This window comes from Dromiciops gliroides, chromosome 5 (genome assembly GCF_019393635.1).
Source record: "Dromiciops gliroides isolate mDroGli1 chromosome 5, mDroGli1.pri, whole genome shotgun sequence".
In the NCBI taxonomy this organism is placed as follows: domain Eukaryota; kingdom Metazoa; phylum Chordata; class Mammalia; order Microbiotheria; family Microbiotheriidae; genus Dromiciops; species Dromiciops gliroides.
This window is the reverse complement of record NC_057865.1, coordinates 206842963-206865018: the sequence shown is the minus strand read 5'-3', so window position 1 is coordinate 206865018 and position 22056 is coordinate 206842963. Positions and strand designations below refer to the sequence as shown.

The window sequence follows — 22056 nt, the reverse complement described above, 5'->3', positions numbered from 1 at the left end:
CTTTGTGTCAACCACTGTGCTAAACCCTGGGGAAACAAACAGGAAAAGACAGTCCTTGCCCTCAAGAAGCTTATAGTCTAATGGAGGGAAGACAACACACAAAAGGAAGCTGGAAAAAAGGGGTGGGGGATGGGGAGAGACACTTTAGGAGTAGCCGGCCTGGAGGACATTGTGTTCCATGGAACTGAAACCAAGCAGAACTGCTGATGGAAAGTGTAGTAAAGTGGAATTTCAATTTCTGCCCTCTATAAAGAAAGGCTTTGGGAGGATCTTAGTACTCTGAACTTCAGCCCTTCCATTGGAAGGGAGAGGGGTCTGAGGGAGGTAGGAAGGTATCCAATGCTGAGTTAGCGGCAAGGTGATGAGATTAGAAGTGATCAGTTTATTTTGGGATGGAGAGTGGAAAAGTAGATTTGAGAATCAGGATAAAAATGAATCCAGAGGAGCTGTTGAAATTACTAGTGAAATAGTACATAATGGAGAAGAGGGCTCAGGACAGAGCCCTGTGGGACACACAGTTAGTGGGCAAGACCTAAATGAAGATCCAGTAAAGGAGACCACCAAGCAGTCAGATAGGTTAGAGGAGGAGCAGACAAGAGTGAAGTCCCGAAAACCTAGAGAGGATGGAATATCTCAAGTCAGGCCGTAGGGAAATTGAGCATGAAGATTGAGAAAAGGACATTAAGAGCTCACTAGTAACTTGCAAGACAGGTTTCAGTTAAATAAGGAGGTCAAGAACCATATTATAGAGAGTTAAGAAGAGAGTGGGGGGAAAACCCAACGATACTGAAAGGAGAAGTGAAGGCACCTACTGTAAACAGTTTTCTCAAGGAGTTTAGCCACAAAAAGCAGGAGAAATCTGGGATGATAATGGGCATAGATTAAATAAGGGTTTTTGTTTGTTTTTTGAGGTTAGGTGAGACATGGGCATGTTTATAGGCAGTAGGGAGCTAAACAGAGGACAGGGAGAGATCGAAGTGAGAGAGCAGAGGTGACAAAAGGGACATTCTGCTAGGGGAGACAAGATAGAACAGGATAGTTTGTGTAGGTAGAAGAGCACATGTCTGAACAAAAGCAGCCGATGAGGGCTGATCCGAGGCTCGGCTGGGTACAATAGGTAATATGACAAGGAGACTTGGAACTCAGAAGGAAGTAGAAAGCATAACTGGTTCACCAAGGAGCTATGATGGGTAAAGGAGGATAGTGTGGCTAGTGCAGGGATGATGGCTCTCACAGTGTAAATAAAGAACAGGGTTTGGTAAGGCAGAGAAAGAGGCGCAAATCCAATAAATTGTGATCAGATAAGGGAATTTCGGAGTTGATGAATATGGAAGTGGCATATTTTTATGAATGATGGCAAGATCAAGGGTATGATCATCTTTGTGTGTGGCTGGGTTAGGGTAGAAGAGTAAGTCATGGGAAATGAGTAAGTTGATAAACTGGTTAGAGTGGGGGAATATCAATATTTGATATGCGAGCTATACACAACAGGTGTGTGAGGGCTTTAAGGAACTGGTCACATAAGATCTTCATCTAAAGTGGTTCCTGGGTTGTGGCCATGGGTCTGACATCTTGACAGAATAGGACTGAATAAACAGATGGTACCCTTTGGAGTCAGACTCGATGGAGAAATTTTGCCTATGTCCGCCAACAATGTATACAGTTATATGGGCATGTCAGTAGTCACTGGAACATCGTATGACATCTGCTGAACTAAACAACCAGATTATGTTCCATTCTCACATTATGAGAATGGCAGAGGTTGAAGAGTAGACTCATTGACAATTTGGACTAGTCAGGGGAGCAATATAATCCCCCTAAGGACAGCTCCTTCTACCCATCTGGGTTCCTCATGTCAATTAGAGCTTACCCCTACCTCTCAGGATTGTCAGCGTGCTCCCAAATGGCAAAATGACCTTCTTATCCTATCTTAGGGTAAAAGATTTACCTTTGCTAAATAATAGCTCTTGTCATTGCACCCTTGACTACTGGACTTGGGTGTTACACCTTCATGCTGAACAATCAGTGCCAACTTAGGAAGGAGGAGGGCTTTCTAGTCTGGCAGCTTCTCAGATCCAGACTATAGGAAGATTTACTTGGTAAGATAGTTTGCTTGTGGCTGATTATCAATGACTTTGCTGGAGATGGTATCATCTGTGTATTGCCCCTGATAGCTTACATCAACAGATCATTGCGAAATGTATCCAACATCATCTACCACATAATGAATCTGGGGTTTGTTCTTTCCAACAGGGGAAACAAAAATCTGAAATTTCTAGTGTTCATTCTATTCCATATCTAGTCACCCTTGTCCTGTACTACTACAGAGGGCTGTAATGCTTGGGGTTTTTTTCCTCATTTTTTTTTCTCTTTGATTTTTTTACCTGATCTAAGTTCTCATATCCCTGAGATTGGTGGTCCAGCAATGGCCTAAAGCAATTTCACTCGTACAAAGTCCTTTAGGACCTTGCAACCAAAGGGTGGGATGTGGTAGGAGCAATACCTATAGGGCCATGTTATATAGACTAGGCTAATTTTTCCCTAAAAGGTGGGAAAACTGTCTCTTGAGACTTTTTTGATTCAGGGCAGTAAGGCTGGAGTCACTGAGTCACTGAGGTGGCTTCCCAGTTATCTATGACACAAAAAGCCAGCCCTTGAAGCAGCTGGGTGGTACAGAGAATAAAACAGTGGGCCTGGAGTCAAGAAGACCTGAGTTCAAATGTGACTTCAGACACTAGCTGTGTGACTCTAGGGCAAGTCATTTAAACTGTCTCAATTTCCTCAGCTATAAAATGAGAATAAGTATAGCACCTACCTCCCAGCATTGTTGAGAAATGAAATATCTATAAATTTGAAAAAATGATTTATAAAAAGCTTAGCATAGTACCTGGCACACAGTAGGCACTTAAATGCTTATTTCCTTCCATGAGGAATCAGCGTCTTTCAGATATTATGGATGTTCCCCTTTTACAAGAGTCAATACACCTTCAGACTAGTTTTCATATGGAGATGAGGTAGTCTACATCCACCTGAACCAGCTTTGTATCCTTACTGAATATTCTTTCCATATCACACCTTTCTTAAGATGGTCTACATTTGTTTCCACTCTTGATCCTGAGCCAACAGATTGGCCTAACTCAGGCCTGGACAACAATATGAAATAACAGATTGAAAAGTCAGAACAGATTAGAAATGATAGCTTATGAATCAACTGCAAAAGCCCAGGTAGGTAGGAACCCTAAGGGTAAAGCACTGAAGGCAGGGGGGAGACAGGAGGTCTGAGATAATGCACAGGGAGAATCATCAGTACTTAATAACTATTTAGATAAGGAATGGTGGGGAGAAAGAATTAAAGATAAGAAAGTTTTACATTTTAGATTTTACAATTATTTATTAAATGCCTATTATGTGCCCAACACTGGACAAGAGCTTTACAAATATTATCTGATTTAATCCATAACACTGGGAAGTAGGTATTATTCCCATTTTATAGGTGAAGAAACTGAGGCTGACAGAGGTTAAGTGCCTTGTACAGGATCAGAGAGCTGTGTCTGAGACCACATCTGAACTCAGGACTTTAAGATTTCAAGCCCAGGGTTCTTCCTGTTATATCAGTTTGGTACCAGTTTTAAAACCTGAGTAACTGGACAAATGGTGATTATACTGACAGTTTCCCAAATAAGTATGTTTTAGAAGTAGAGAACTTTTAGATGTGTTCAGTTTTAAGTGTCTGTGGAATATTCACAGGCAATTGAAAAGGTGGTCTGGAGTTTGAGAGAGGAGTCTAAAGACACAGATTTGGGAGTCATCTGCAGATTTGATGGCTAAAGCTGCAGAAATGGATGAAGACTGTCAAGAGTATAGAAAGGAGAGGCAGCTAGGTGGCACAGTGGATAAAGCACCGGTCCTGGATTCAGGAGGACTTGAGTTCAAATTTGACCTCAGACATTTGACACTTACTGGCTGTGTGACCTTGTGCAAGTCACTTAACCTTCATTGCCCTCTCCAAAAACCCCAACAAAAACAAACAAAGAACAAAAAAAAAGAGTATAGAAAGGAAAGAACTTTGTGGAACACATGCACTTTAATAAGTCAAAAAGAAAAGCCAGTAAGGAGCTATAAAAGAAGAACCAGAACAGTGTTGTTTTTCTATTCTTTTTTTTTTTTTTGGTGAGGCAATTGTGCAAATTAAAATAACTGAAATTCTACCTTATACCCATCAGATTTGCAAAAATGACAAAACAGGAATATGGTAATCTCTAAGACTATATAACTATATACAACTATAAAACTATATAATAAAAAAAACTTTGAAAGACTTAAGAACTATGATCATTCATGACTTCAGAAGATTAATGAAGTATACTTTTCCATTTTTCGTGAAAAGGTGATGATAAATGTTTTCAGACATATCCAACATGGTTGACTTTCTTTGCCTGACTACAGTTATTTGTTAGAAGGAAAGGCGTGGGAGAGGAGGTAGGGAATGTTAAGGGAAAGGGATAAGGATAGAAAAAGAGCAACAATAAAGCATTTAAAAAAACAGAAGGGAGGAGAAGGAAGTTTGGAATTGGACACATTCAGGAAAAGTTTTGTAACTCTCATGTTAAATTTAATATATACTTTAAAAGCTGAAATATTAATATTTGTTGATGTTAAAGTTCATTGTAACTTTATTTTAAAGTCTTGTGACAGTGGAAATTCTTCATTCTCAGGTTTTTTACTGGCTCAAAAAAAAATGGCTTAGCTTCTAAAGCAGAACTGTAAGTGATAAAGGCTAATTTTTTACCTTTCAGCATTTTACACTTACTGTAGCTTTCTAGCAGTCCCTCATCTACAAAGCAACAAAAGGAGAAAATTTCAATAGACCCTTAAAGGAATAATTCAACCGTTGTAGCTTCACCTGACTTTAAATAAGAAAGCACCTATCTGTGGTTACTAGACATGTTAGAAACACATTTTATAAATTTAAAATAGATATGAACCAAAAAATTCATTTTCTCCTTATTTAAATTTTAACATTGACAGTAGGTCATGAAAGTAAATACGGTGTTTTTAAAAACAGTCCTATTTTATGTTCATGATCTCATTTCAGAATACAATGGAGAGCCAAAATTCATGAATCTAGATTCATGCAATTACTATGACCTAAAGATATATCTATAATTTTAAAAAATTACAACAGATCATATTAAATTTAAAATAAATTTTGTGATGAGTGAGATGAGCAGAACCAGAAGAACATTATACACAGTATCATCAACATTATGTGTTGATCAAGTGTTATAGACTAGATTCATCTCACCAATACAATGGTACAAGAAAGTTCCAAAGGACTCATGATGGAAAAGGCTCTCCAAATCCAGGAAAAAAAAAAAAGGAACTGTGGAACATGGATACTGATTGGACCATACTATTTCTTTTGTTTTTGGTGCTGTTGTTTTTCTTTTTTGAGGTTTTTCCTTTTTGCTCTGATTCTTCTCTTATAACATGACTAATGGGGCAGCTAGGTGGCGCAGTGGATAGAGCACCGGCCCTGGAGTCAGGAGGACCTGACTTCAAATCCAGGCTCAGACACTTAACACTTACTAGCTGTGTGATGCTGGGCAAGTCACTTAACCCCAATTGCCTCACTAAAAAAACAAAAACAAAAACCCATGACTAATGCAGAAATATGTTTAATGTTTTTATATATAGATATATAAAAACCTATATCAGATTACCTGCTGTCTAGGGGAGGGAGAAAAATTTGAAATTGGAAATCTTAAATAAACAAATGTTGAAAACTATCTCTACATGTAACTGGAAAATAATAAAATACTTTTATTAAAAAAATTAAAAATAAATAAAATAAACTTTGTACCTTCACCGTTCCAAATAATTCATCTTTAATATGACCACCTCCAAACTCTTTTTTCAGAGTTGCTCTTGTTGCTGCATACAACATTTTTTGACGGACCTGTTATGGTTTTATGAGAATTTATTTAGAATTCTATAGATGGCATCAAATTACAAATAGAAGAACTCTTTGAAGCTAATTTCAATTTTCAACAGAAACAATTTTTAAAATGATAAAAATATAATTCTAAGTATCATAAAATTCTAAATCTATATATAATTCTCTTAATTTATGAACTACCACGATGAATTCAGGATGAAAAAAACTATTTTAAGGGGTAAGGGCAGATGGGTGTAATAATATTCATCTATCACTTTAAAACAGAGCATATATTATCCTTATTTTAAACAAACAAAAAGGCCTATCACAGTCTTCCCAATACTACCAAGCTTAGCCATCTGCCAGGAGGAAGAAACAACTTCATAAATCTGCACCATCAAATCAAATCTAATTTTCCTTTCTGACTTTGATGTTGGGGATTTAGAGAATAATGACCCTTTGAAAAGGACATCTGTCTGAATCACAGAAAGAAAAAAACAAACCCTTGTGCTTCTTATGAAAAAATGGGTCTAAAAATTTTGTATTTCATAGTGATTTTACTTTAAATTCTATATAGGTAATCAAGAAACCAGTTCCTTCAAAGATAAACCTAATACCAGCAAAAAGTACATTTACATTATAGTCTCTACATTTATTACATTTAAATGTTCTTCACATTATCAAAATGTTAAAAGTTTTTTTTCTGTTTTATAAAAGGTCCTGTGAATTTATTCCTAATCCCCACAAACTTTAAAATTTTGAATCAATAGTCATTCTGATTTCAAAGGCTGGATTATGTTTCTAAGTACAGTATTCCTAAATCAGCACTATGAGAGTCAAATGTTTTATTTCTCTCTTTTTCCCCTCATGCGCATTAGCATTTCTTTCCAGCTTTTCTTAATGTAGGGAAAAACACCAAAGAATATCTAGGAGGTAGTTCTTTTCAGTATTAATAAAAATCACTTACATGAGAATAGTCTGGAGACCATGCAATGAAGATCCACTCATATCCTTGTGCATTCTGAGAATCTAACCTGTATAATATGTAGCATGGTTGTTTCTCTTCTAGTAGTGGTAAGATGAAAGAATCATAATCTTTATCCCAAGTCTCTGCAGGCTGACTAGAAGATCCAACTACAAGTTGTTCTATGAAGAAAAATGCACTCAATGACTTTGAAATCCTAAATAATCAAGTTATAATGTCAACTATTACATGCTCAATAATATAAGCTTTTAAGATATAACATTCAACTCTATATACTGAAAAATAGGAGAAAAAGAAAATTGTAGACATTCTAATTAGAAATGTGTTGTCAATTAAAGGTACATTTCCTGATACTACCTTTTATGGAGTCACACAATAAAAAGGAACGTCAAGATATAAATTATAACACAATATAAATTAAAACACTGTTTACTACTCATCTTGGACACATAAACAATGTCACACAAGTGATAAAGAAAAGGTAAAGATGGAATGTCATGAAACACTGTTTTAGTCTTTAATCAAACAAATGTTTATTTTTTACATGAAAAGAACTATCTTTACTAATACATCTCATTAAAAACAAAACTGCAAATATTTTTTACAAGATTTATTATGCCCTTGCTTTTAATGAAAAATTATGATCAATCCTGTTACAATAGGGAAATATGGATTAGGTACATTATTAATATCATTATAAATAAAAATTCAGAAATACTCAGCTTTTAAAGAAACTTCATGGCTTTGAAAAATTAAAATTAACTAATGTCATAATTCCATTGACCTTTGAAGGCTCAAGTCATGCAAAGTCTATGTGTATTAAATATTTGAGGATGTAAACAATATTGAAAATGTACCTCTGGTGAATGTGGAAAATGCTATCAAAATTAAAAATAGGAAAATACTATTTAATCTTTTCATAACATATAGTAGTGATGCAATACAGTCAGTACCCACTTATTCCAGTTTTTACTTCTAGTTTTCTGCAGATACACACACACACACACACACACACACACACACACACTTTTCTGTGTGTGGCATGAAGTCATTTTTATTAAAACAGGCAAAACTAAAATAACTTAACCTTTAACTGGGAAAACACTTTCACATTCTAGGGTGTACCACTTTTTAAAGAACAATTTTTCTATACATTTTAACATAATTTTTACCTTTTTGCTTTCCTCATTCACATTCATTTCAAAAGGAATTTTTAATTTGTTTTCAAAATCCTATATGTAATCACTGCCACAGAAATATGAGATCCAGATAACTGTGACATATAAGGCAATAACAAAGTTTACTGAGACATTGATTTCTTTTTTATTGTAATAAAAAAGTACTAAGATATAGACCAGCTCTTTAGAAATATTACACAGCTCATCATACTTACCATTTTGTGAGAAAATACACAAACATAATAGCACCACTCCTCTCCTACCATCATTAATCTGCTGCTCTAAGACTACTGCTTTACAGACTGCAAATATTCTTAGTTTAAATTCCTAAGTGGGAAAAGTCATAGTCATTTAACACAGTGATGACTAAAATATACTTCTAAACTGATAATACTTTTCTAAATGGAATTAAACACAAATCTTTTTTTGATAATGGTACTACACAAAGTTCATAAAATATTTTAAACAAATTTTAAGAAACTGGGGCTAATAAAACTTGTGTTAACAATTAATTGGATTTCCTGTTAATTTAGCATCTAGGACCAAGGATCCTACTCATACTAGGTAGTGTATGTATATGTGTGTGTATACACACATATATATGTATCTATGTGTATGTATATGTGTATACACACACACTCAAACCCCAGGGAGAGTGACAAAGAATCTTTACACATAATCCTTTGATTAGTCACATAGAACACAAATAAGATGTACATGCATTAGAAATAATTTTTATAAAAAAATGTTAAAAAGTCCACTGAAAAGTAAAAATCTAGTGGTATTGAACCAGCACTCAGAATATCTGATAACTTCCCCAGTCACTAATTTATTTTAATTAAACTGCTCAGTACTTCAAATTTCATATAATTACTCGATTAATGGGAATATCCTCCTAGCTTAAAGTTTCTGAAAAAACTGAGCTACACAAAAAAGGTAGTACTATAGCAGAATCAAATAATGTGTTTTAATAAAGGAAAACAGTAACAACCAAAACCCCTAATAGTAAATTATCCAAAAAATTTTTTTATTTTCTTTTAGTCTGGGATACATCAGAGTTTTTTCTTAAATAATTTTCCAATTAAGCTTTTCTTGGTCCAAGGCTGAGTGGCATGAAACCCTTAAAGCTTGGAAAACTTGAGTTTAACTCTCACTTCTGACAAATACCAGGCAATTTATTTAACCTCTCAGTGTTCTAGATAATTCTCAAAGACTATTAATTTACAGAGAGGGTGCCAATTTGCATCAGTTTCCTCACAAGAAATTTCAATATATTAATAAGAACAGAGGTCTAGTTCCTGTCTCTATTCCCAGTTTCAAAATTAACTTATAGTTACTACCCACAATACAGTTGGATAATGGAGGGAGGCAGCCTAGATTATATTTAGGGTAACGAGAGGCTATTCCTGAATCAAAAATTAAGAGAGTTCACAATGTAGTTAATTCTGATTTAGATAATTAAAACTTGAATCAATAGTTTACTCCTATTCCGTGATTCCTAGCCAGCATCAGTAGAATTTAAAAGATGGAACTTAAATTCTGGAAGAAGCTTGGGGTCATTGAAAGATCGCTACATTTTTCTGAAGGCAGTCTAGCCCACTATTCTGTTTAATTCTGGGTCTCACTGTCCATTTACATTATCTGTTACATATGTGTGTAAATATACACATTGATGGACTGACTTATAGTTCTCCATTCTGCTCCATGCCATAATCTTGGCAACATATGTTCTTCATCCACTTAGCTTTTCCTATGTCAGGCTGCATGAGTTGTTACATAGCTCTTATCCAGGAAGTTCTGTAATGTTCCTGAGCTTAAAGCAAACAGTAGAAATCACATGCAAACAGGATCATAGAGAGGATTTCACCATTTGCATTTGGGACCAATCTGTCCCAGGCCTCTTCTATCACAGTGAGCATAGGTCTTCTTGTGTCCCACCGTATTTGATGTTTGTAATGATTATATGGGGCAAAAATACAAGCTCTTTTTGTGTTTATTTGACTCAACAAAGCAAAACATTATAAATATGATGCCATTTTCAAAAGATAGATGAGTTAGGCCCAAAACTGAAAGGAAGAGATCAGAGTGGCCTACTTTGGGGAATATCAATGCTAAATTTCCCACCATTGTAAAAGTCCATTTCTTTAATATCAAAATTATGCTGGTGATGCTATATAGGAGAATATTTTACAACAACAACAAAGATCATCCCTATCCCTTTTCCATTTCTCTATAATGAAATATTTCTCTGCACTAAATACCCTTTCCAGACCCTGCCTCCCCCTCACCCCCTTTGTGGGTTGAAGACAAAAGGCCTTTGTCTCTTAAGGAAATGGATTAAGTAGAAAAAAACCCAACTATGAAACAAAGAGTACCTGCTATCTTGTAAAAATATTGCCTTCCCTACTTCTTGAAGTGCTTGGGTAATGAGACATCTGAGTACAATATCCCTTCAATGGCTATTGTTGTGATCCATATTTGTCCATTCAGAAAAGAATTATGATATTGATCACAGAGAGAAGACCCTTTTCAATCCTTAAAAGAGGGAAGGAATCAAGTAGTGACTATTGTTCTGGATTGTTAACAACATATCTTTTCCTTGTTTAAGATTCCAATTTATATTACCTCTAATCATCTTAAGATAGATAAATGTCAGAGGGCATGTGTAGCCTATATCAGTTTGGAATTTCTCACTCTAGAAATGGCCTGTATTTGGGAGTAATGTCAAATTAAATGAAAATTTATTTCTGGAAGATTTGTGCCTAAAATTTACAGTATTGATTTTTTTCTTCAATAGCTAAAATTCCAGGAACATGATAATCTCATGTACTCTGGATCTTCTCCTCTGGTAGAATATTCCCACAATTGTCTCTTTTACATATAAAAACTTCAATCTCTTCATACCAATCATGAAAAACCTTCACTAAACTGTCATACCCTCAAGCTATCTTCCAATATCTCTGTGCTACTTGATAGACAAACTCTTAGAAAAAGCCTTCATTTTCTTACCTCTTACTTCTCAACCCTTTGAAATTAAGTTTCTGGAAGCAGTCTCTGTAACATTGTCAATAATTGTTAATTGCCAAATCTGAATTTTTTCCCCTCAATCTTCATCTTTCTTGTTGCATTACCACTTGCGTTGGCACTGCACCCTAAGGACCATAAGACCTTTCCACATGACTTAGAACTGAAGCCTTATATATGTTTTCCCTTCCATTAGAATGTGAGCACCTTGAGAGCAGGCAACTACCTGTTCTTCTATTTGATGATGATGATATGCATTTATATGGTGCTTTAAAGTTTGTAAAGTGCTTTACAAACAATATCTCATTTTATCCTTACAACAACCCTAAGATTGAGACCCAGCAATACCACTATTAGGTCTTTTTCCCAAAGAGATCATAAAAAAGGGAAAAGGACCCACATGTACAAAAATATTTATAGCTGTTCTTTTTGTGATGGCAAGGAATTGGAAATTGAGGGGTTGCCCATCAATTGGGGAATGGCTGAACAAGTTGTGGTATATGAATGTAATGGAATACTATTGTGCTGTAAAAAACGATGAGGAGGCAGATTTTAGAGACACCTGGAAGGACTTACATGAACTGATGCTGAGTGAGATAAGCAGAACCAGGAGAACATTGTACACAGTATAAACAACATTGTGTGTTGATCAACTGTGATAGACTTGACTTTTCTCAGCAATACAATGGTCCAAGATAGTTCCAAAGGACTCATGATGGAAAATACTCTCCAAATCCAGAAAAAAAAGACCTACGGAATCTAGATGCAGATTGATCCATACTACTTCTATTTTTTTTGTTTTTCTTTTTTGAGGTTTTCCCTTTTTGCTCTGATTCTTCTTACACAGCATGACTAATGCTGAAATACATTTAATGTGATTTTATATATATATATATATACACACACACACATACATATATTCCTTTTTGCTCTGATTCTTCTTATACAGCATGACTAATGCTGAAATACATTTAATGTGATTACATATATATATATACACATACATATATATATATGTACACACACACATATATATAAATATAAAACCTATATCAGATTGATTGCTGTCTTGGGGAGGGGGGGAAGGAGGGAGAAAAATTTGAAACTAGAAATCTTATAAAAACAAATGTTGAGGGGGAGCTAGGTGGTGGCATAGTGGATAAAGCACTGGTCCCTAGATTCAGGAGTACCTGAGTTCAAATCAGGCCTCAGACACTTGACACTTATTAGCTGTGTGACCCTGGGCAAGTCACTTAACCCCCATTGCCCTGCAAAAAAACCCCAAAACCCAAAAAACCCCACAAATGTTGAAAACTATCTCTACATGTAACTGGAAAATAATAAAATACTTTTATGACAAAACAAAAACAAAAAACAACCCCCCCTCCCCCTCCCCCCGCCAAAAAAACCCCCCAACCCTAAGGATCAGGTACATTAAGAAAGACAGAATTGATGCCTTAAAGATCATAGTTATTCAGTGTCCTGAAGCTGGATTTGTACTTAGGTCTTCCTGATTTCAGGTCTACTGGTCTTCACAGCATTGCACAGTACTTTATGCTTATTAATCCTATCCACAAAAACTTCAGATAATATCTCCTCTATAAATACTTTCCTTATCTCTCCTTCCTCATATTTCTTATAGCACTTTTAGACCCCCACATTTTGCTTTATCACTCTTTATGTTGTATCATACTATTTTGTGAACATGTCATGCCTCAACTTCTCCCCTGCCCCAAAACATTAGATTGTAAGCACTTCTAGGACATAGAAACTTAGGTTTTTTTTAGCCTTGTAGCTCCAAAACATAACAATGTTTCTTGAATTAGTGTCTTGGGAGTACCAACATATTACCTGGGTTCACCATCTTGTCAGGTATTCTCACTTCCTAACAATCTACTTTTGCTAATTCATATCCTCAATGATCTTTTATCCCATTTCTCATAAACAAATTATCATTAATGTGCTGCATCTTCCTTTCTCCCCCATGTGTCTTTTCCTTGGTTTATTTGTCAATTAATTTAACATTTTAAAAACAACTGTATGCTGGACATTGTACTTGACCTTGGAGATTACAAAGACAAAAATGAAATAGTACACGTCCTTAAGGAACTTACTTTTTAGGGGGTGAAACAACCTGTACCCATAAAAATAGATACAAAATTAAATAAAAAGCAGTTTTTGTAGATGGGCATCATTTCCTATACCTAGAACAAGAATTAGAATATAGGGAATGGCCTGGGCAAACACAATGAGGAAGATTATAGGATGAGTTTGGGAAATTAATGGTTCTGTTGGCTATAACATTAGAGCATGAACAAACTTAAAACAAGGCTCAAAAGGTAGGTTGTAATAATACTATGAAAAGCCTTAGAAACTAGGTTAGCATTCTGGAGAGCAATTTGGAACTATGCCTGAAGGGCTATAGAACTCTGCATACCCTTTGATCCAGCAATACCACTGCTAGGTTTATATCCCAAAGACATCCCCAAAAAGAGAAAAAGACCTATCTGTACAAAAATATTTATAGCAGCTCTTTTTGTGGTGACTAAGAATTGGAAATCAAAGGAATGCCCATCAACTGGGGAATGGCTAAACAAGCTGTGATATATGATGGTGATGGAATATTATTGTGCTATAAAAAATGACAAGCAGGATAACTTCAGAAAGGCCTGGAAAGACTTGTATGAACTATTAAAAAACAACAACAAAAAACCCAACTTCTCTTACTTTTTTTGCAATCCTTTCAACAGTGCTTGTTTTCATATTGAACATATTAATCAATTAACCCACAAGCATTTAGTAAGTGCCTGTAATTTGACAGGGACAGGGCACAAAAAGAAAAATTAAACACTGCCCTTTCTCAAGGAGCATGTGTTCTGTCTGGGGAGATAATGTACAAAATATATACAAATATTCATACAAATAAATATATAAAGGTAAATGGTATTTGAATGGGGGCACTAGCTATTGTTTTGGGGATCAGGATAGCCTCCATGTAGAAGGCAGTGTTTGAGCTCAGTTTTGGAGGAAACAAGAGGAAGAAGAGGTGAAGTGCATTACAGCACAGGGGAAAGCCTCTGCAAAGTGCAAGAAGGAATTGGAAACCTATCCTAAAGCTAACAGGGTGTCAGTATGAGTTTACCAAGTAGGGGAACAACAAGATCAGACTTGTGCCTTAGGAACCACTTTGGCAACTATGTGGGGGATTAAAAGGGAGAGGCTTAGATTAAGGAGAAAATTATTAGACTATTGCCAAAATTCCCAAGAAAGTTGATGGAAAGGTCATGAGTAATATGTGAGTTAAGGAAGAGGACTAGAAAATGCCTACACTATAAACCTATAAGGTTTACAGATCCCTGTAAGGATTGTCAAGACCTCAACAGAAAGAGAGAAGTTGAAAGAGAAGTAGATTTTGTTTGAATAATGAGTTCTGTTTTGGATGTACTATCATAAGATAGATATATAGCTAGAAAGGACTTCAGAGGCCGTCTACTCCAACACCTTCATTTACATAAGATGGAACTAAGGCCACAAGCCCAAGGCTACACAGTTAAGTATCAGAAGTGAAACAAATGTAGGCCCTTTGACATCATGGCCAGTGCTCTTTTTGGACAACCATTTTGAAATGCCCAATAAGCAGTTGGAGAGGCACAACTGGAACCTAGGAGAGACTTATTCAATCATTTCAGTCGTGTCTGACTCTTTGTGACCCCATTTGGGGGTTTCTTGGCAAAGATACTAGAGTGGTTTGCCATTTCCTTCTCCAGTTCATGTTACAGATAAGGAAACTGAGGCAAACGAGGTTAAGTGACTTGCCCAAGGTCACATAGCTAGTAAGCATCTGAGGCCAGATTTGAACTCAGGAAGAGGAGTGTTCCTCACTTGAGGCCTGGCACTCTATCTACTGTGTCAATTAGCTCCCAGTCAGGAGAGACTCAGGCTGGAATCATCTATATAGAGATAAGTAAGTAAGCCTGTGTAAACAGATGAAGTAACCAAATGAGAATTCACAGTGATAAGACAAGAGAGCCTACAAAACAGAGCAACATTCAATACAACTAGCAAAGAAAAAGTGATAAGCCAGTGAAAGAACCAGAAAAGAATAATGTCATGAAAAGCCAAGGAGGAGATAGTATCTAGGAAGAAAGGGAAGTCAACTGAGTCAAACCCTGCAGAGAGCTCAAGAATGAAGACTGAGAAAACCCCACCAAATGTGGCAATTAAAAGATCATTGGAGAGAGTATTTACAATTGAATGATGAAATCAGAAGCCAGACTACAGGAAGCAAACAGTGTTGAAAGCTTCTTGTAGTAGTATGGCTTGAAAGGGAGAAGAGAAAGGAAGACAGCTAGAAACAGTAGGGATTAATGATTGCTCTTTTGTTTTGTTTTAAGGATAGGGAAGATGATTGTGTTTGTAGGCTATAGGGAAGGAGCCAGGAGCTACGGAGAGACTAAAGATTAAAAGAGGTGGAGGACTTTGGGGACAATCTTCTGGAAAGGCTAGGAATAGATGAGACAATAGATACATATAGATACATACATGTAGAGGTGGTTGGCATTAGTGAGAACAGTCACCATACTATTAGAGACTGGAGAAGAGGAGAGAATGGGGGATAGCATAAATGGGTTTTGAAATATAGAAAGGGGGAGAAAAGGGACCTTTGGGAAATGGTCTCTACTTTTTCAGTCAAGTATGTTCTCAGTTGGGGGAAGCTAGGTGGCACAGTGAATAGAGCACCGGCCCTGGAGTCGGGAGTACCTGGGTTCAAATCCAGCCTCAGACACTTAACACTTACTAGCTGTGTGACCCTGGGCAAGTCACTTAACCCCAATTGCCTCACTAAAAAAAAATAAAAAAAATGTTCTCAGTTAATAGAGTAGTGGTAAGCAATCAGATATGGCTTATACATGTGGCACCCTATTTTTGAGATGTGGAAACTGCAACCTATACTCAGAACCTAGGTGTTAACCTCAATTTCTCATTTTCTTACCATTCCCTTCCCTCCCCTCCCCATATTCAATCAGTTGCCAAGTCTTGATGGTTTTATCTTTGTAATATCTATCCTATATGCCCCCTTCTCTCCTAATCTTCTGGAGGGTCTCTTTCCCTCAAGTCTCTCCCTACTCCAATCCATCTTCCACTCAGTTGTCAAATTGATTTTTCTAAAGCACAGCTCTGACCATGTCATCTACTCTATTCAATAAACTCCAGTGGCTCCCTAGTACCTCCAGAACCAAATAAAAAATCTTCTGTTTAGCTTTTAAAGCCATTACAAATCTGGCCTCTTCCTACCTTTCCAGTCTTTTTACACCATAATCCAGTGATACTAGCCTCCTAGCTATTCTTTGAATATGTACATATGACACTTCACCTCCCAACTCTGAGCATGTTCCTTGGTTGTGCTTCATACCTTGAATTCTCTCCCCTCTCAACTTTAACTCCTATTTTCTCTGGTATCCTTCCAAGTCTCAGCTTCAGTTACACCCCTGCAAGTATCCTTTCTTGATACCCCTTATTGCTAGTGTCATCCCTCTGTGATTCACTGAAATTCTTACTATATATATTAGTCTGCTTCTCCCATTAGACTATAAGGTCTTTGAGAGCAGGGACTGTTTTTGCCTTTCTTTGTCTAACAAATTGTATGTACTAATGAATACTGACTTGACTGACTGAGGTCTATAAAGTGGCAAAGCCAGGATTCAAACCTAGGTACTCTCCAAATTCAGCACTTTCTACCAACCAACTAAATATTTAATAGCTGAAAAGTAAAAAACAAGATGTAGTTTGAATTAGAAAGAATTGGCTTTTCCTCCCATAACAAACATTTCAAGTTATTTAACCATTACTTTGAAATCAATTAAGCCAAAGGAAATATTTTAATACACTCAAAATTCAATAGTTGAAATTAGTAAAATTTCATTGAAATCTAACTAATGATTTCAATTACAAAATAACTTCCAACCTACCAGTTCTTCTGGTTATTTGATCATTTTGTATCATTCAACTCTATAGTTTATTGTATCCTTTCTAAGGAAAATACAAAACTTTAAATTTCATCCCTTTAAAAATCAAATTTAGTAACAATTGCTATGTTCCACTGTCCTTGGTTCCTCCTTCTGCTTCAAAACTGACTTACTGAGGGGCAGGTAGGTGGCGCAGTGGATAAACACCAGCCCCGGATTCAGGAGGACCTGAGTTCAAATTTGGCCTCAGACATTTGACACTTACTAGCTGTGTGACCCTAGGCAAGTCACTTAACCCCAAATGCTTAACCAAAAAACCAAAACTAAACAAAAAACCCCCGACTTACAGAGGAAGAAAGCCTTGAGGAAAAAAAAAAGCATTTGTGTGCCCTAGGGCAAGGTTTAAAATATTGTGCTGCTGTATCTATCATAGGTTTTGAACCTTAGTTCAAATAACTTAAACTACTGAGGGTCCCCTCCTCAAAATTAATTGTATTTAATTGATTTGTATTGATTCTCTTCATGCTTGTGTTTATCCTTATTTACATATTTATATTTGTACTTATTATGCTTATTGTCTCCTCCAATAAAACATAAGCTCTTTTCAAGTAGAGATTCTTTCATTAGCTCTATCTGTATCCTCAGTGTGCCTGTACTTGGCAAATGAATAAATATCTGCTGGTTAATTGATCTGACTAGAACTTAAGCAACAGAGAATATAATATTCTGGCATTTAGAAAAATGCATTTATAGAAAGTAGTATTTTTAAAGGTCTATTCATAAAGATGCTTCAGGTTTTCTCTAGTGGACTATACTATGTTAAGCTATGTTAGTCTGGGTTCTGCTGAGTAGCATTTAATATAATCATTTACATTGGGCAACTAGGTGGCTAAATGGATAGAGAGCTGGGCCTAGAGTAAAGAAAATCTGAGTTCAAATCCAGCTCCAGACACTTCCTAGCTCTGTGACCCTAAGTAAGTCATTTAACCTCTACTTAGCCAGGTTCCAGGCACATTGTTGTACTTCAGTCATCCTGACTCTGTAACTCCACTGGGGTTTTCTTGGAAAAGACACTGGAGTGGTTTGCTCTTTCCTTCTCCTCATTTTACAGATAAGGAAACTGAGCCAAACAGGATTAAGTGACATGCCCAGCCATGCAGCTAGTGTCAGAGGCCACATTTGAACTCAAGTCTTCCAGTCTTCAAGCCCAGTACTCTATCCACTGCACTACCTAACTGCCTCTCCTGGCAAAAATATAAATGTTAGCTGTTATTATTTTTGTACCTATCTTCATTTGAAAAATACCTATCTTTCACAGGGAGACTAGAAGCCAGGGATTGTGCCTATTTTCTATTCTGTTCAATGCCTAAAATGGTAAAAAATAATTAAAAATGAATTATTTGATCACTCAGCAGGAATCACTGTAAGTGCTTTAATGGGAAAAACCCCACAAATTTCATGATCTACTTTAGAAAGCCTCCAAGGTTTCTTCCAAGATGATCTGTTTACCTATTTCAATTCCTGATATGGCAGCATGTAAGTAAAAAAATGGGTGTGGCAAATTAGAGAAGCATAAATACAAAGAAGGAAAAAAAATTTATATACATTTTGAGTCATGTTCCTTTCTCACTGATAAGTGGCTATAACATTATGGGAGTAAAAACACCAGGGTCATAAGATCAAAAAGTAACTTGCTCATAGATAGACACTTGTCCAGAATCTGCAGAAACTAAGTTATTTTTATCCCCGAAAAGATACAAATAAAAAAAGTACAAAATTTCTTAATTTTACATGACTATTTCAAATCACTAGCATGAAAAGCCCCTCAAAGTTCTACCTATTACCAAACAATGTTGAAAAAAACTAACCATCCTCAATCGAAATCTTTAGAAGCCTGTATTTCCCGTTCCTTGCTCTGGCAAAGATATCTTTAACTTCTTCACTTGCTAAAAAAAAAAAAAAGAAAAAAAAGAAAAAGTTAGTATGCTTTGCATACTTAATCTTATTCTTTTAGAATTTAAACAAGGTAAAATATTAAAACATTTCAGAAAAGACATTGCATTTAGCAGTTTATATTTCATTTTAATCATGACACCAAGAATTAGTAAAACATGGACTCAAAAAGTAATGTCTGGTCTTGTAAAAAAATATAGGAAAATAATTCAAATTTTTAATAATATTTTTTCCTATTACACACACATTTACCAGATTTGACATATTTCAAAAAATCAAAAATACACTACTAGAGTCGGCCTATTCAAAAAATATATATATCTACTATTACCAGTGTTACTGTTATTATAAATAAATAGTAAAGGGATAGGAAATCACCTGAGCTGCGTGCAATTTTTGAGTATTAAAGTCAATAAAATTTTAAATAGCAAAGAAATAAGTGAAAAAATTTCACAGGTTTAGCTTTGGGTGTCATGGTTTATTGGAGGAATTACACAAAGGGGCTGATGGAAGTTAAGCCAGTAAAACTTTCTAAAATCTTTGTGCATAGGACGCTAAAACAAAGAGGGGCCAATGGAAGACAATTTCAATGAGAAAGAGGATTTGTTTCCTTGTAACTTGATCGATTTCAGTTTGCATTTTGAATTTATAAAAGAAGTGACGGCCGCAGTTCAGAATTTTATTTAGCTCAGGTGCCTGCTTCCAGCTTACCTGTTATTCAAACCAGGAACTACAGGAGGTGAGATAGGATTACATATACCCAGTTGCCATTAGGGAGGAGAAAGAAACTACAAGCTCACAGAGTAGATTCTTAAATTTCCCTAGGAACCTAAGAAGATGAGGAGTCCAAAGGGCTCAGAGAGCAGTGAATGATCGTAATTTATTAACTGGAGAAGGAAGGGAGAGTGTAAAGAAGTTCTGGAAACACTCCCTCCGTTGACAGGGAAGGTCCCGACACCTTTATTTGGTTTCTGAAGCATAAAAGCCCTAAAAGGAATGAATCGCTTTGGAACTGTCCGTATAGCAGTGCCTCTGAGGGCTGATTCCACCCAAGGGGAAGGTCCGACAGGTTAACAGCCGCTGCTCAGCCTCCAGTCCCCAGACCTGGCGGTCCGGGCTGGGCCAGGCAGGAAAGGGAGACGAAGGAGGAGAAAGGCCTGGCTTCCTCAAGGACCCGGCCATCCCACCTTGACTTTGCAGGTTGGGGAAGCTCCAGTGCCCAGGGACAACCCCCGCTCCCCTCCCCCTCCCCCTTCCTTTCCTTTCCTCCCCATAGGCCATGTGTGTCTTTACCTTGGATGCCGGTCTGATGGGACATAGTGGCGAGGTCAGCACCCAGCACCCACCCTCTAGTGCAGACTCGGGGTTAACTAGCGGCCTCGGCTGGAGGCTCCAGGAAGTGGCTGCTCCTCAGTCAGGCCCATGCGTCACCACATGCCCCCCCGCCCCGCGCTGGCAGATTGGCCAGCCAGACCGGCCCAGGCCTGCGCAGTGTATGCTCCTCCCCGCACTAGCCGAGGGTTTGGTTAGTTGCTAATAGATTAGCTTTTACAAGGAAATATTTACTTTAGTGGTGTAATAACAAGTATATAAACAGTTTAGCCTAGTTCCTATAGAACATAATCCTAATTTCCAAGTGCCTTTGGCTTGAGTCTGGGCACCCTAGCTTTTCCAAGCTTCCCTACTAGGCTGGCTGCCTGCAAAACCTCCCTTGGAATCTTGGCTCAGAGGTCACTAGCTCACACTCCCCATCCAGTGAGTATCCTTGCCTACACTTCAAACTGAGAAGGTCAAACGAAGCAGAAAAAGACTCACACCCCAACCATGAGGTCTAAAGGTGAGAGGGGAGGTATCTTCCTTCCTGGTTAGGTTCATTTTGCTTACATTGTGGGTGAACTGGGTGGTATTCAATTTGTCAAAGGACGGGGAACACCAGAAAGCAGAGTGCTTCCAGGTGATTTAGGTATGCACAGGGTGCAGGGCAAGGCTTCCAGAGAGGATTGTGCACTAGGTTAGGAGAGGAATGATGAGTGTTGGAACTCAGGTTTCCTTGTATTATACTTGTGTGTTCACATTACAACCTACTCCCCACCTCAATCCCCAAGTAGTCTGAAAGCTTATCAATGGTAGGGACTCTTCCAATTTTGTCTTTTTATCTCCATTGTCTAGCACAGTTTTTAACAAATGTTTGTTGTTTTTGAAGGATTTAACTGTAGGAAATTTAAGTACTTTAGTTGGTTTCTGGTTGTAGAACCAGTTATAAGACTACGTTTCCCAAACAGATGAACCTAAATGAGCTACAGATTGAAGTGTCAAGAAAGACATTGTAAATATACAGAAAAATATTTTTTTTGAATAATGTGACTTATCTGGAAAGTAATCTAAAATGGGAGCTTTTATTTCAGCATAGGTATCAGTGACATAAAAATTATCTGAGGGTCAGTTAATGAAATATTGATGTCAATCACCAAATAAACAATGTAGAGATAGTTATCTACAATGTTTTATTATATTCAGAGCACAGGCTCATCTATATACAAAGTCAGAGAGCCAAAAAAAAAAGGCATCAGCTTCACAGATCTTATATAGAATATGAATACATAAGCTGCATAGAAAAATTCTTTCTCTGGATCCTTAGGAATTGTCTTGGATCATTGTATTGATGAGAATAGCTAAAACATTTGGAGCTGATCATTGTACAATATTGATTGCTATTGTGTACACTGTTCTTCTGGTTCTGCTCACTTTATTTTGCATTAGTTCATGTAAGTCTTTGTAGGTGTTTCTTAAATCACCTTACTAGTTATTTCTTAAAGCTTAATAGTAATCGATTACAATCATATACCACAACTTGGTCAGCCATTCCCCAATTGATGGACATCCCCTCAATTTTAATTTTTTTTGCCACCATTAAAAGAGCTGCTATAAACGTTTTTGTATATATAGGTCCTTTTCCTTTTTGTTTTTTACCTCTTTGGGATACAGACGTAGTAACAGTATTGCTGGGTTAAA

At 36.7% G+C, this 22056-nt stretch overlaps 2 protein-coding genes across 4 annotated transcripts in view; one reads left to right on the top strand and one right to left on the bottom strand.

Moving 5' to 3' along the window:
• The window catches only part of TWF1 (twinfilin actin binding protein 1), a 33735-nt gene extending 13264 nt beyond the window's left edge, over positions 1 to 20471 (bottom strand). Inside the window, exons 1-4 of the mRNA XM_043968326.1 lie at positions 20338 to 20471; positions 18960 to 19037; positions 6906 to 7084; positions 5864 to 5959 (exon numbers count right to left, since the gene is read on the bottom strand). Of these exons, the coding sequence (XP_043824261.1) occupies positions 5864 to 5959; positions 6906 to 7084; positions 18960 to 19037; positions 20338 to 20362 (378 nt within the window). The 5' untranslated portion in view covers positions 20363 to 20471. The remainder of the gene's footprint in view (positions 1 to 5863; positions 5960 to 6905; positions 7085 to 18959; positions 19038 to 20337) is intronic.
• A 92-nt stretch (positions 20472 to 20563) lies between these two features.
• TMEM117 (transmembrane protein 117) overlaps positions 20564 to 22056 on the top strand; it is a 185708-nt gene continuing 184215 nt past the window's right edge. For 2 of the 3 annotated variants that reach the window (XM_043966601.1, XM_043966602.1), the window contains exon 1: positions 20564 to 20881. The gene's annotated coding sequence lies outside the window, so the exon portion shown is untranslated. The remainder of the gene's footprint in view (positions 20882 to 22056) is intronic. The other variant, XM_043966604.1, reaches the window with a different exon arrangement.